The sequence below is a fragment of the Aspergillus nomiae genome, assembly GCF_001204775.2.
Source record: "Aspergillus nomiae NRRL 13137 chromosome Unknown contig00020, whole genome shotgun sequence".
Lineage (NCBI taxonomy): Eukaryota > Fungi > Ascomycota > Eurotiomycetes > Eurotiales > Aspergillaceae > Aspergillus > Aspergillus nomiae.
Window position 1 is genome coordinate 163408 of NW_015378075.1, and position 11904 is coordinate 175311.

Here is an 11904-nt window from a genome sequence, read left to right on the forward strand (position 1 = left end):
GACTGGGAAATCCAAATATTAGACGGTGACGAGAGCAGCGACGTTCGACTAGAATGATAATCCACGATAACAGACGAGTGATCACTCGTCGGTATATCCTCGCTCATCACATTTGATACCATCGATGCACTTGACTGTTCCCGAAGAACAATCTCCTCACGATCCAACAGCATTGCTGCGATGATAGATTGCTCTGCTGGATATCCTCGAATGTAGGCATCTGATCAACTCCCGCCTTCTTCCCGTTAATCCTTATCTCCAGGCCATCAATAGTCCCTACTTCCGAAGACGTTTCATTCTTCCGGAATCCCTTACGAAAGAGTAGTCTCTCCTCGTGGGACACTTGGTTATTGGATTTATCCAACCTCCTCCTGTCCGCCTCTCTGAGCTTCCGTCTCTTGCCAAATTGCGCCAGCTCTTCCAGCTGCGGGAAGGTTATCTTTAATGGACGCGCAGCGGAGACGGCGGCCCAGTCTGTCTTTGCCAAGAGTTGACGTTTGATATGCTCTAGACGAGTGGGTTCTTTCGAGGATTGATGGCTTGGTGACAAAGATGTTAAGATTGCAGGGGACTGGATAGGAAGCGTTATACTGGTTCAATGTTATTGCAACTTGCCGCAGATGTAGACTTACCTGCTTTGGATGACTGGAATGATTCTCCTTGTCGTTCGGTGTATGCTGATCAGGATCGTAGGCCTTGGTTTGCGTAAACTTGTGGAATAGAGTCACTTGTTGTGGACCTTGAGATGGTTTTCTAATGGCTTGTCTTTTGTGCTTGGGGGCGTTGGTGGTGGAATGCCGGTGGAGACGACCTCCTGTCCAGTTCATGGCTTTCTGGGTTAGATTGGTGCATGATATGATTGATGGTGTAGAGGAAGTGTTTCGTTGTGAAGGGATGGATGTGTGGGAGTGTTGGAGGAAGTGTATTATGCATTCTATCAGGTGATCACTGGAGAATATAGATCCCTTTCAACTTGAATTAATTCCATCCCCTTAATAGGGTCATCTTTTTTGTCGGTCAAGCATTGATATCAATAACAATGTCTTCTTCCTCCACCTCCTTCTCCTTTTCTTCCCCATCTCCTCATCCTCCATCTCCTCTTCTTCCTTCTCTCTTTCCTTCTCCTCCTTCTCCTCCTTCTCTGCCGCCTAATCTCTATATCAGTCTCCCATTAATTATCAATAGGTTAAGTAAAAGTAAATACATACCTTGCGCGCCCTTCGGTTGGCGCGTTGGCGCCTGTAGCGCTTCGCTATTCTGCTGCCAGATAGCGAAGCGCCACCAGCGCCGACAGTATGGGTACTGGGGGCACTGGTGGTGGGGGCAACAGGACCAGCCTGCTGGTACATACAATATTAGTAAGTATATCAGATAGTCATAGGTTTAACTTGTCTTGTCCTTCTTTGCCTTGTGCTGTCTTTTCCGATGATTATTATCATATTAAATATATCTGTAATCAACAAGAATCTGACCTTTCCAGCGAATGCTTGCGCATATGTGAAAGGCAGTGGCACTAATTCGCCCAGTCTCTGGGCGACATCATGCTCGATTTTGGCTCTGTCCTATTTAATCTTGATTAGTATATATTTGTTCACGAGTGGTAGATATCAGACCTTTTAAGTAGAAAGAGCCTACTCTTTCTTGGAGGTATTAAAGATAAACCTTTAGTAGAACATAAGATAAGGTAGAACTCAGCATCGAGCCACCAGGTGACTTGAAGCTTTCAGGAAGAAGATGGCTCTACTTACAGCCATGATGAGAGAGGGGGGGATGGCAGAGAGGTAGCGAATGATCTGTATGACATGCTTGGAAGCAATCTTAATAAACCTTGACACATCTCCTTCTATCGAAGATGATTTGGTATGGGGTACAGATGGGGGCGCCTAGGGCTTCAATATATACACCCTGAGGCGCGTGATTTACATTCACACCTAAGGCTCAACTAATCATTCCCATGTAATTCTAATCATTCGAGCCACCTAACTCACTCAGTCAGAAGGCTTTCAATTGAATGCTGAACGAGCATTCAATTCAGTTAGGTGATATTTTTATAGGGTGGTTCATTCCTAGAACCACACCCACAAATGGCGAATACCAGTGGATAAATCTCTTCCTATAAGTTATACTTTAACAACTGGGAAAGAAGACACCTTCTACAATACCCTAGAACAATAACAGCAAAGCTCCTTATTAGTTACTAAATTCTGGTAGTAGTAACTGGGTCGCCTCTCCGACGCGATATATTTATTAATCCTATTCTCTTGGGTGTTTTTAGTTCTCTGCCCGTTGTAAAACAACCCACATATACTGCGCATCCTTCATATCCTAATAACATAAGTCTCGGTAACCAAATGATGTCTGCTCATATTATGCAGCAAACAAGAGAGGAATGATAGGAAATTGTGTTTTCAATTTATTTGATCTCAGCATCCTTTGACCAAATATTTAATCACTTTAGACGGAAAGAATGTACACAATACTTCACTTTTTATAGCGCCGTTAAAGGAACCGGCTCAGACAGATATCAGTAATGAAAGCACCCCCAGCTTGTGATATCATATAGGAACGAGGATCGTGATCCACTCATACAGAGAACGGTTCAACATGTTCCTGATTCGGGCCATGGTAGTATACTAGCTAGGTTTGTATTATAGTTTAAATCTTTCTTATAGAAGATATCTACCAGCGCGGGTAGTGTAACGGTTATCATCCTTGCCTTCCAAGCAAGGGACCCGGGTTCGACTCCCGGCCCGCGCATAGCTTTTTGCCTTCGATTTTTGTTCGCTCCAGAGCGGTAGATAGAGAAAGGACAGGACTTGGAAAGATACATTCAGTCAGTCTATCGTCGATTTCCTACCCGCTACCTGCTGACAAGGGATGCCGTAGCCAACAGGCCCCAGACAAGCCCACCTATGCCGAAGTCAGAAATGCCCTAGGAAACAATCACAGCAAATGTGTTAACCACCAGTTATGTTTTTGAGTATAAGCAACAACCTATGTCGTGTTTTCAATGCGCACATCAATAATATGACAAACAGCCTTGCTTCTAACAATGTTGTAAATGTACTGGAATCTATCGTGTGTCAAGCGCCGTGTGTCAATTAGTCAAGGATTCGACAAATTGTAGGACACAAGTCATGTCTTGTTTATATACATACAATACAGCAAGTAAAAAGCAAACGTTGGAGGCTACACTCAAATTGTACAGCGTCTACAGAAGGGTAGAGAGAGAGAGAGAGAGAGAGAGAGAGAGAGAGAGAGAGAGACAGCTCTTGATGGGTGATACTTGCTATCAATAGTTGCAGCTAGTAGGGATTTCTTGAGGTTATCTGGTTCCTGTAGCAATTGGCTATATATATACTACAGCTCAGGCCTGTTTCTATACTTAAGCTCTGTCCAATCTAGAGTAAAAAGAGAGATAGGAGCAGATCCAACCAAGACAAAAAAGGAATGCGCGGGCCGGGAGTCGAACCCGGGTCCCTTGCTTGGAAGGCAAGGATGATAACCGTTACACTACCCGCGCTGGTGACTGATGATTAATCCGTAATCCTGCAAAACAAAATCAATATTTGCTGTATACATACACTATTGTCACACAACACTAAACATAGCAGAGATGTATGTAGGATATTTGTGCCCCCCCCCCCCCCTTTTTTTTCACTCCCTATCGAATAAAAGTCTCCTTTCTAAGCATTAATCCTACTGGGAGCTCAAGCTCCCCTCGCTGAACAAAATATTACTCTCCTTTACAATACGTTGATACCTATTTGGGTAGTAAGAGGATCTAGAAAGATGCACCAACGATATGCACCGTCAGCAAGGAGCCCAAGCTACCTGTCTTGAAGAATAGCCCTTGCTTGCTGCATTCGATATTATCCGTCCAGCTCTTTGGTGGATACGTAGAGAATATTTAATCACTGCATGCCTTCAGATTGCTGTAGCACTATGAACATATTATTAGTATAAAAATGGCTAAAGTAGTGGTCTATGATTGAAACTCATCAACCCACTATTGTAGTGTAAATGACGAGAGACAAAAGGATCAACAAACACTCCGGTATATAGCATATCTGCGAGAGATACATGTAGCCCGCTTGGCCTGCAGTGGTCTAAAGGCCTTAAATTTAGTTCGCCGTCGCCCGAGACCACGATGGGAGTAGTGTACGCACCTAGCCATGGAAGGACAGTAGCGGCACGGGCCGGGCGATGAGCCGAATGGTCCCCTAGCCTGCGGCCAGCCACGCGAGTTATTCCGAGTAGGGCTCAAGGCTGCCAGGTGGAGATGCAAACAGTGCAAAGTATCCGTCATCACATGACCACTCGCTTGGACTATTTCACGCACGCTGAACCTTCCCCTGTTCTTTTCCTTCCGACACATTTTCTTACACTGCAACACCAACCAACACCAGTCTTTACGCCGGGTCTGGATTGCGTCTGCCTTGATGTTGGCAGAGCCATGACACCTTGGCTGAGACAATGTGAGAGGTCTGGTTCAATAATTGATTATTATTTGGGCCCCTGAAAAACCCAATAAAAATAATTGTAATAATAGGTGAGCAAATTTTTTTTTTAATCTCATTATTTGTTTCGACGGCGGAGACACGGAAACCTCGTTTCCCCCTTTTCTTATGATGATCACCATTTTTATAAGCATAGTTCACCTGAGGTCTTCGGGCCGTTGAACGACAACCTCATATCATCTTTCACCTTTGTCTGATCTTGTCTCTGCCTGTCATTGCATTCTTGTATTGCTTTTCTAAGTTCGAAGCTCATGACTGACTGGAAGTCTATAGAAGATGGTAGACAGCCAATATGATACGTTGCATTTGCGAAAAAAAAATTATCTCTATGACTAGGCTACATCCTAAACAATCAAATAGAATTATTCATTTCTCATAAGCTTCCCGAAGGCCCCGATTATTATCCTCCGGTAGACGCATTGCTGCCCAACGTGGGCTTGAATGGGGCAGCCCATTGGCGAACCCACTGGTAATCGAAGTGTAGAGAAGGTAATGGCCAGCAGTGACACATTGTATGTGTGCGAAATAAGCAAAAAAGGAGCAAATAATCATGGCAAGCCCCCTTTTTACTGTGTTGTCATGAAACAGGAACCCCTCACCCTGTCATCCGATGTACTTTCGTTCTTATCCAGTCCATAAGTGAAGCATGTTGGCACAGACGCGCTGCAAGATGAAGTCGCAAAGTGTCAGACAGGGCGAGAAGAGGGGTTTATTGGTATGGCAACCCCTCCTTTCCGCAGTGACATGCAGTTGAGCAACATCTCTTCCATGTTCCCCGATGAGATGGAGGGGTTTGACGTGGTAGGGCTCACGACCAAACGATGGCAGGGAGTCAAGTGCAACCTTCACGAGGCAGGAGTGGAGCCCCAATAGGGGAGTGGTAAAACCAGATGGGAGGGGAGTGGGGAGGGGATGATAGGCGTAGAAGCGCGCGAGATATACCTGCAGGATTGGGTTCTGGCGAACGCCTTTTTTAGTCGCGGGAGGGAGATTGACCTCCAATGATGCAACGGACGGGAGGAGGACCCCTTTTTAAGGCCAATAAACGAACGGGCCGAAGTGGGACCCGCTTCACCGCCAGATTGGGCAAGTCCCGTTAATGGACCACGGGAAAGAGGATCCTTCGTCCCGCTGCCACGTCAAGACTCCGTTATTGGCCGACTCAACACCGTCGCATGTTGCACCATCATCACCGCCATGTCGCGCAGCACCAAATCATCGCTCGCCATCCGCCCAGTGAGGCGCCGCTACTGCTGCAGAATGCGAGTCCGTCACGCCGCTCGGACGCTGCGAATCCACCCCACGCTTGCCATTTCTCTCCCTCCAAAGCATCTAAAAAGCCGTCGTTTCCCCCCTCGGGATCCAGTTCTTTCTCGATCTTTTCTATTTCTGATTCAGACATCATTCAGTCTTCCAACAAAACTATACCGGGACAGAAACGAAAACAAGGATTCAAGAGAACCCTTAACCTTAACTTTGAATTTTTTTTTGATTGCTTTGACAAGAGATACCCCCTAACGTCACTCCACTTTTCTACTTTTCCATACATACATACATCCGTCTCCATACATACAATACCTCCATTTACTTCCTCCACTATACTCCTTTCGTGCTTGATTTGTCACAGTCAAATCAGCTGATCCCCTTTCCATACTCCCACATCCCACAACCTATTCTACCGAAGGCTTCTTGTTGCTTTTTGTTTCTCTACTTCTATCCAGTCCAACCCGTGGATCTTGGAATTCAGAAAAAGAAAAAAGAACCTCCCTTTGGTCTACCATACAACCCATTGGATCTCAGTCCATTCTCCAGGATAGGACTTGCCTTGTTTGTGCTTTGTGTCTTCACTCCCAGGCTTTTGGTCTGAGCAGTCATCGACAAATAACAGGTAGTCCCCTTGATTTTTCCTTTTGTGTTCCTGTCTTTTTGCATTTTCATTTCCTTTGTGTGTCTCGCATCTCGACAAATTACCTTGGAAAACCGACTATGGACGACCCGTGCTATATCGTATTACCGGACTTGCTGGATTCCTGATTTGCTTTCATTGCCGTGCTGGACACTTGCCCCGTCATTGAATGACGGTAACTTGAATAATGATGACCTTGGAAACAATTTTTGTCCCAGCGCCCGCTGTGAGACTGGACACGTTGAGTGTTGTTTAATGTTGCATACACTCAACTCCACTTGGATTCTATTATACCGTTCCTGGACCCATGGACTCTCTTCTTCCACCCCGGAGAAGAGAACTGTATTATATTGGCCTTGGATACCCCCACTGGACTTGAATGAAACCGTCTTGGACATAACCCACCGCCCTGAGGATTTTATGATGTATTACAATCTTGACCTGCCCTGGATCACAAAATAGCACAGTGCTCTAATCGCCCCACCCCTGGATGAGTCAATGAGGCTTGCTGGAATTGATGAACACCTGGAGAGATTGACGGCGCCAATGGAGACAGAACCTGTTCGCATCTGATAATGTCTTGACCTTTACTACACCTTGCTCGCAGGACTAGTAGTCTTCTGGACTAATGCTCAATGGATTTTGCTGGTCATCGAAATCTCTGAAGGATCACTACACGGCGTGTAGCTCGGACCTAGTATGCATTGTGGATCCCCACATCGCCGTGTTTTTACTGTCGCTTCTTGTCTGGCCATTGTGTGTATAGTTACCTGGATTGTCACGTCACTTAGCCTGGACCTTAGTGATAGTATCAATGGATCATATGTTCTTTGGTTGGTACCTTCGATGATTCTCAGGCTATCGCTCAGTCAACTAACCGATTCTTTCTAGGACGTCACTCCCTTTTGGATCGCGGACATGTGCTTTTTTATTCATGTTATGATCATGTTTCACAAATAGAAAGGTCTATTTACTGACGTACAGTTCTTGTTTTTTAGTGCTTGCTTTTACTTCCCAGCCAAGCTGGATCTCAAATATATCACAATGCCTTGCCACATCAAGAACGACCCAGAACAGGTTTCTTTGTCCCAGTCATCGTTGAAAAACATGGACCACATCTCTCAACCCAGGCATACCGAAATGATCCAAGGAATCTCAAACATGGCCTCCAGATCGATCCAGGATGATGACCTCTCAAGCCAGGACAATTTCTCTTTGTGCTCCAGTACACATCAAAGCCATGGAACTCCCCACGGACTACCGTCATGGGCTTTGGGCGATGTGGACTCACTAGACAGTGGTGTCATCCCATCCACCAAGCCAGAATCCCCAGAAGTACAGATGTTGTCTTTCAATTTGTCCCATCAATTGATGCCTTCCACCGTGGGCCCCAGTGATGTAATGTATCACACCGGATCTGAATACTCAGGCTTCCATGATAATGACCTGGATCTCACACATCCTCAAGATTTCAACCCATACTCCATGATGGACTTGACTGCTTATGATGATGTCTCCGGCCAAAGCGGGAACCAGTCCTGCACTGATGATGCGCTGTCCAGCCACAGCTCTCACACAGACGACAGCCACCTGGCTGCCAGCGATGCTTGGAATTCCATGGTGACAGACACCAGAAACTACCACGGATCACCACTTGAACAATTTTCTTCCAGCATGTTTCACCCCGTGCCCGTCTCTCCCCCTTTGACGGAAGCGAGTAATGATGTCTCTGTTACTTCCTCATGCTCTCACCCCGGATACCCATCGTTCATGACCCACGAGGATGCCATGTTGAAGGATGTTACAGCCACTCCCGTTGGAAGCCATGGTATCAATTTAGGAGACCCGTTGTTCCCCCTCACGCCGCCGCTCGCGGAACAGGACCCAAACAAGTAAGTGCCATTTGACTCCCATGTACAATTGATCATGTCTTGGAATGATCCTAACCGCCTTTGCCCCTCAATAGAACCATCCGGGCTTCTAAGAATGCACGTAGACCAGCTCTTCACACCCCACCATCCCAGACCCAGGTGAAGCAGGACCCAGAGTTTTTCCCTCCCTTGCCAAAGGAGCCTGTCCGGCAGAGATCCACCAAGGAATCCACTGAGCTGCGCAACCCCCGGGATCACCCATACTATTCTTTGCCTACTCATAGTGATGGAAAGTATTACTGCCCTTTCGCCAACGGAGACAAGCCTTGCAATCACGCTCCCACTACCCAGAAATGTGCTTACCAGTAAGTTTCGACACATCCACTACCATCGCGAGAAAATGTGGCTAATCGTTTGAAGCAAATATTTGGATTCCCACCTGAAGCCGTACCGTTGCAAGGTGCCTGCCTGCATGGATGCCCAGTTGCAATTCTCTTCCAATGCTTGCCTCTTCCGTCACGAGCGCGAAGCTCATGGATTCCATGGTCATGGAGACAACCCCCACCTTTGCCTGTTTGAAGGATGTGACCGTTCGATTCCCGGATATGGATTTCCCCGTCGCTGGAACCTCTTTGACCACATGAGGCGTGTCCACGATTATGCTTCTTCTGACCGGCCCAGCTCCCCAGATGCTTCCCCAACTACCGGCCAGGCTGCTAAGAAGAAGGAAACCATTGGACGCAAGCGTCGTGTGACTGGTGTTACCGGAGCACAGACCATGAAGCGCACTCGCTCCACCCAGTCCCAGACCAACCCACTCAAAGCAGCCCAGCAGACCTCCGCCCATCACAATCAGAGGCTTCAGAACGCGGAGAGGAACTACTATAACTGCCGTTCCCGACTCCTTGAGGAGCTGAGCAACATCACTCCCCAAGATTCCTCGATGCACGAGAAAGTCAATGCCAGCCTTCAGGAGCTGATCACTCTGGGTTTGAACTACCGCCACATTGAAGCCAGCCAGGCTGCTGCCCAGATTGCCAATGGTCTTCCTGCTTGAATGAAGCGTAAGGAGCCACAATCATGCCGACAGCTTGCCCCCTTTAGGTCACCAAGGATTGGATGATTTACCGTTTAAACATCTCATGATGTCCATCATGAGAACCCCTTATGGATGTGTGAAAGAACCGCGGACCTGTCCGAGTTCACTTCTTCGGCCCTACTAGATTTCCTATTCCTATATAGAGGATCTCTTACATACCCCCCGGTTTGCCAGAAGCACACCTCCGCAGCGATGTGTCTCTGACCATCGTCTTCTCCGAGCTGCTACAGTGGATCTGGGCAGCTGACTGTCCCTTTCTCATGGCGATGCTACTTTGATTAGTAGCAGCCTAGAGATGTCACTGTGGCGACTGGAGCAGGAATGCTGCAATCTGCCTCAAATGCCGCCAGGCATGGCCTTTTGAACTGGTATTTCCAACGGAAATACTTCCCCTTCTCTTTCTTTGACATGGGACAGCTTGCTGTTTCATGTAACATTCCTTCTCAGTTGATGCTTTATTTCAAAGACAAATTTTTGTTTGCAACACACATACACAAGAAAACAAAGAAAAAAAAGAAAAGAAAGAAAAAGGAACAGGAAAACACAGAAAAACACAGAAAATCAACACATTTTTGGGACAACGGAAGATAAAAATAAAAAAGGTTCGGTGGGAATGGTTCGGCGCCTTGAGATTTAGAGTTGTTTGCTTTACCCTTGTTTATGTTTCTGTTCATTGTGCATTGGTTTTTGGTTTTAACTGGATATAAAGATATACCTTGGATCTTCTTTTGATTCCCCTACTGCTTTGTTTATGCTTTGCTTCTTCGGATATATTCCCCTTCTGTCTATATCAAACAAAAAGCTCAAATCAATATCAGACTATCACATTGCTTTTTCATCAAGAACACAACCACTCCGTCGAAAAGCTTCCACTCTACAAAATCAGAATAAGTCTAGAGTTCCAATTTCAGATCAGATCATCATTCGTAAACCGTAATACAGCTGCCAAACCATATCTATGTTTTATCCACACACGCTCATAAACACGGATACCCAGACTTTTTTGACGCTTCATGCAAATCCAGTAGAGAAAACTAATCAAGCAGCCCCCTCTCCAGCAAAATCCGCATTCAAGAACCTCACAAACGCATCCCCAACCTGGTCCGCCCCCATACTAGACTTAGTCCCCGCTAACCTGGCCACATAAGTTCGATTCAACGTAATCCACTGTCTCCTCAGCCTCTGCAATCTGGGCACTGCCAGAATGCCCCCAGCACCACCCAGCTCATCCGTCGTCGCCGTCATCGCCACATGCGCCGGTATGAACACCGCCGTCTCCACCTCCGGCACGACAATCCTAATCCCATCCACGTCATCCCCGGCCTTCGCCAACGCACCCTCCGCAGACGGATTCTCGACCACAAAACTCCGAATCGCAGATACCACCGCCGACGTCCGCTTCTCCATACTATAGAGAAGACCCGACTCAGTAGAAGTCGGCTGCACGGTTGCAAGGTGGGGCTTTATCTTCGGGCGTTCGCGGCGGAAGGATCCCCCTCCTTTGGTTGTCGTCGAGGGCGCTATCGACGCGGCGGAGGAGAGGTGTGTGTTTGTGAGGGCTGACGTTAGGGTTGGTAGTTGGTCCGTAGTCTCGGTGGTTGTCTCGGGGTGGGCGATGCCTGTTAGAGCGGTCCAGATCTCGGCGATTGGGGGCTTTGCGTCGCTCCAGGGGACGGTGAAGAGGGGCTTGTCCCATCTGCTGTGCGTGCTTGGTTCTTCGTACCGGAAGATGAGGTTTTGGAGGAGGGCGGGCGGGTAGGGGTGCTCTGTGTCTGTGGTTTTTTCTGTATCTGCAGCTGCAGCTGTGTCGGTAGCTGACGTTGTGGTTTCGGTTTCGGGTTGGGATTCCGATTCCGATTGAGGTTGAGTCTGAGACTGGCGATGGATCCGGGCCTCGTTATTCGCGACGCATTGGTCAATTGGTGTTCCGACGTGGACCTGTTAGTATCCTCTTGTTAGCAATCTCGAAACCCAGCGTAGAGACCGTAGCGAAAGAAAGTAGTACGAAGGAGAAAGCAACGAAAGGAAGAAACATACAACGCAACACGTCGTCCCCAAGGCCTTCGCCTCACACCACAGCTGATACCGATACCCCTTGATATAGTTCATGCCGTCGAGAATCACGAAACTGTCCTTCCCAAGCATGCGGCGCGCCCGCGTGTACGCCACGCCGCGGGCTTCCTTTTCCGTGCGCGCATGGTCGTAGACGGTGCGCGGGCGGTTTTCGTCATGCGTTGATACGACGTGGATTTTGTAGGGCGGTTTCTCGGACTCGGCGAACACGGTCTCTTGGGTTTCTTGGAGGCCGGCTGCGAGCTGGTTCGCGCGGTGGGTTAGCCCCGAGCAGGGGTAGCCGGTTAGGATTATGAGCTGTTGTCAATCAAGGGTGGGATTGTTAGTCTGTGGAAAGAAGGGCGGCGTCGCAAGAGGAGGGGTTTGCTTACGGGCATTTTTGGGGGAGAGTTTGGTGTTTGTTGGAGGTGGTGTTGTTGGAGGTGGTGGCTTTGG

At 47.7% G+C, this 11904-nt stretch overlaps 3 protein-coding genes across 3 annotated transcripts; 1 reads left to right on the forward strand and 2 right to left on the reverse strand.

Annotated features, from left to right (window-relative positions):
- Window positions 1-106: 106 nt before the first annotated feature.
- Window positions 107-827, reverse strand: ANOM_001609 (uncharacterized protein; the record flags this gene model as incomplete). The annotated part of the gene is made up of 2 exons (XM_015546866.1): window positions 107-571; window positions 633-827. 2 exons carry the CDS (start codon window positions 825-827, stop codon window positions 107-109), a joined length of 660 nt encoding a protein of 219 aa, XP_015410969.1.
- A 6643-nt stretch (window positions 828-7470) lies between these two features.
- Window positions 7471-9354, forward strand: ANOM_001610 (putative C2H2 finger domain protein; the record flags this gene model as incomplete). The annotated part of the gene is made up of 3 exons (XM_015546867.1): window positions 7471-8318; window positions 8393-8662; window positions 8718-9354. 3 exons carry the CDS (start codon window positions 7471-7473, stop codon window positions 9352-9354), a joined length of 1755 nt encoding a protein of 584 aa, XP_015410949.1.
- Window positions 9355-10434: 1080 nt separating this feature from the next.
- Window positions 10435-11846, reverse strand: ANOM_001611 (putative RNA polymerase II Elongator complex associated protein Kti12; the record flags this gene model as incomplete). Its single annotated transcript, XM_015546868.1, has 3 exons — window positions 10435-11334; window positions 11434-11766; window positions 11841-11846. 3 exons carry the CDS (start codon window positions 11844-11846, stop codon window positions 10435-10437), a joined length of 1239 nt encoding a protein of 412 aa, XP_015410948.1.
- Window positions 11847-11904: the final 58 nt, after the last annotated feature.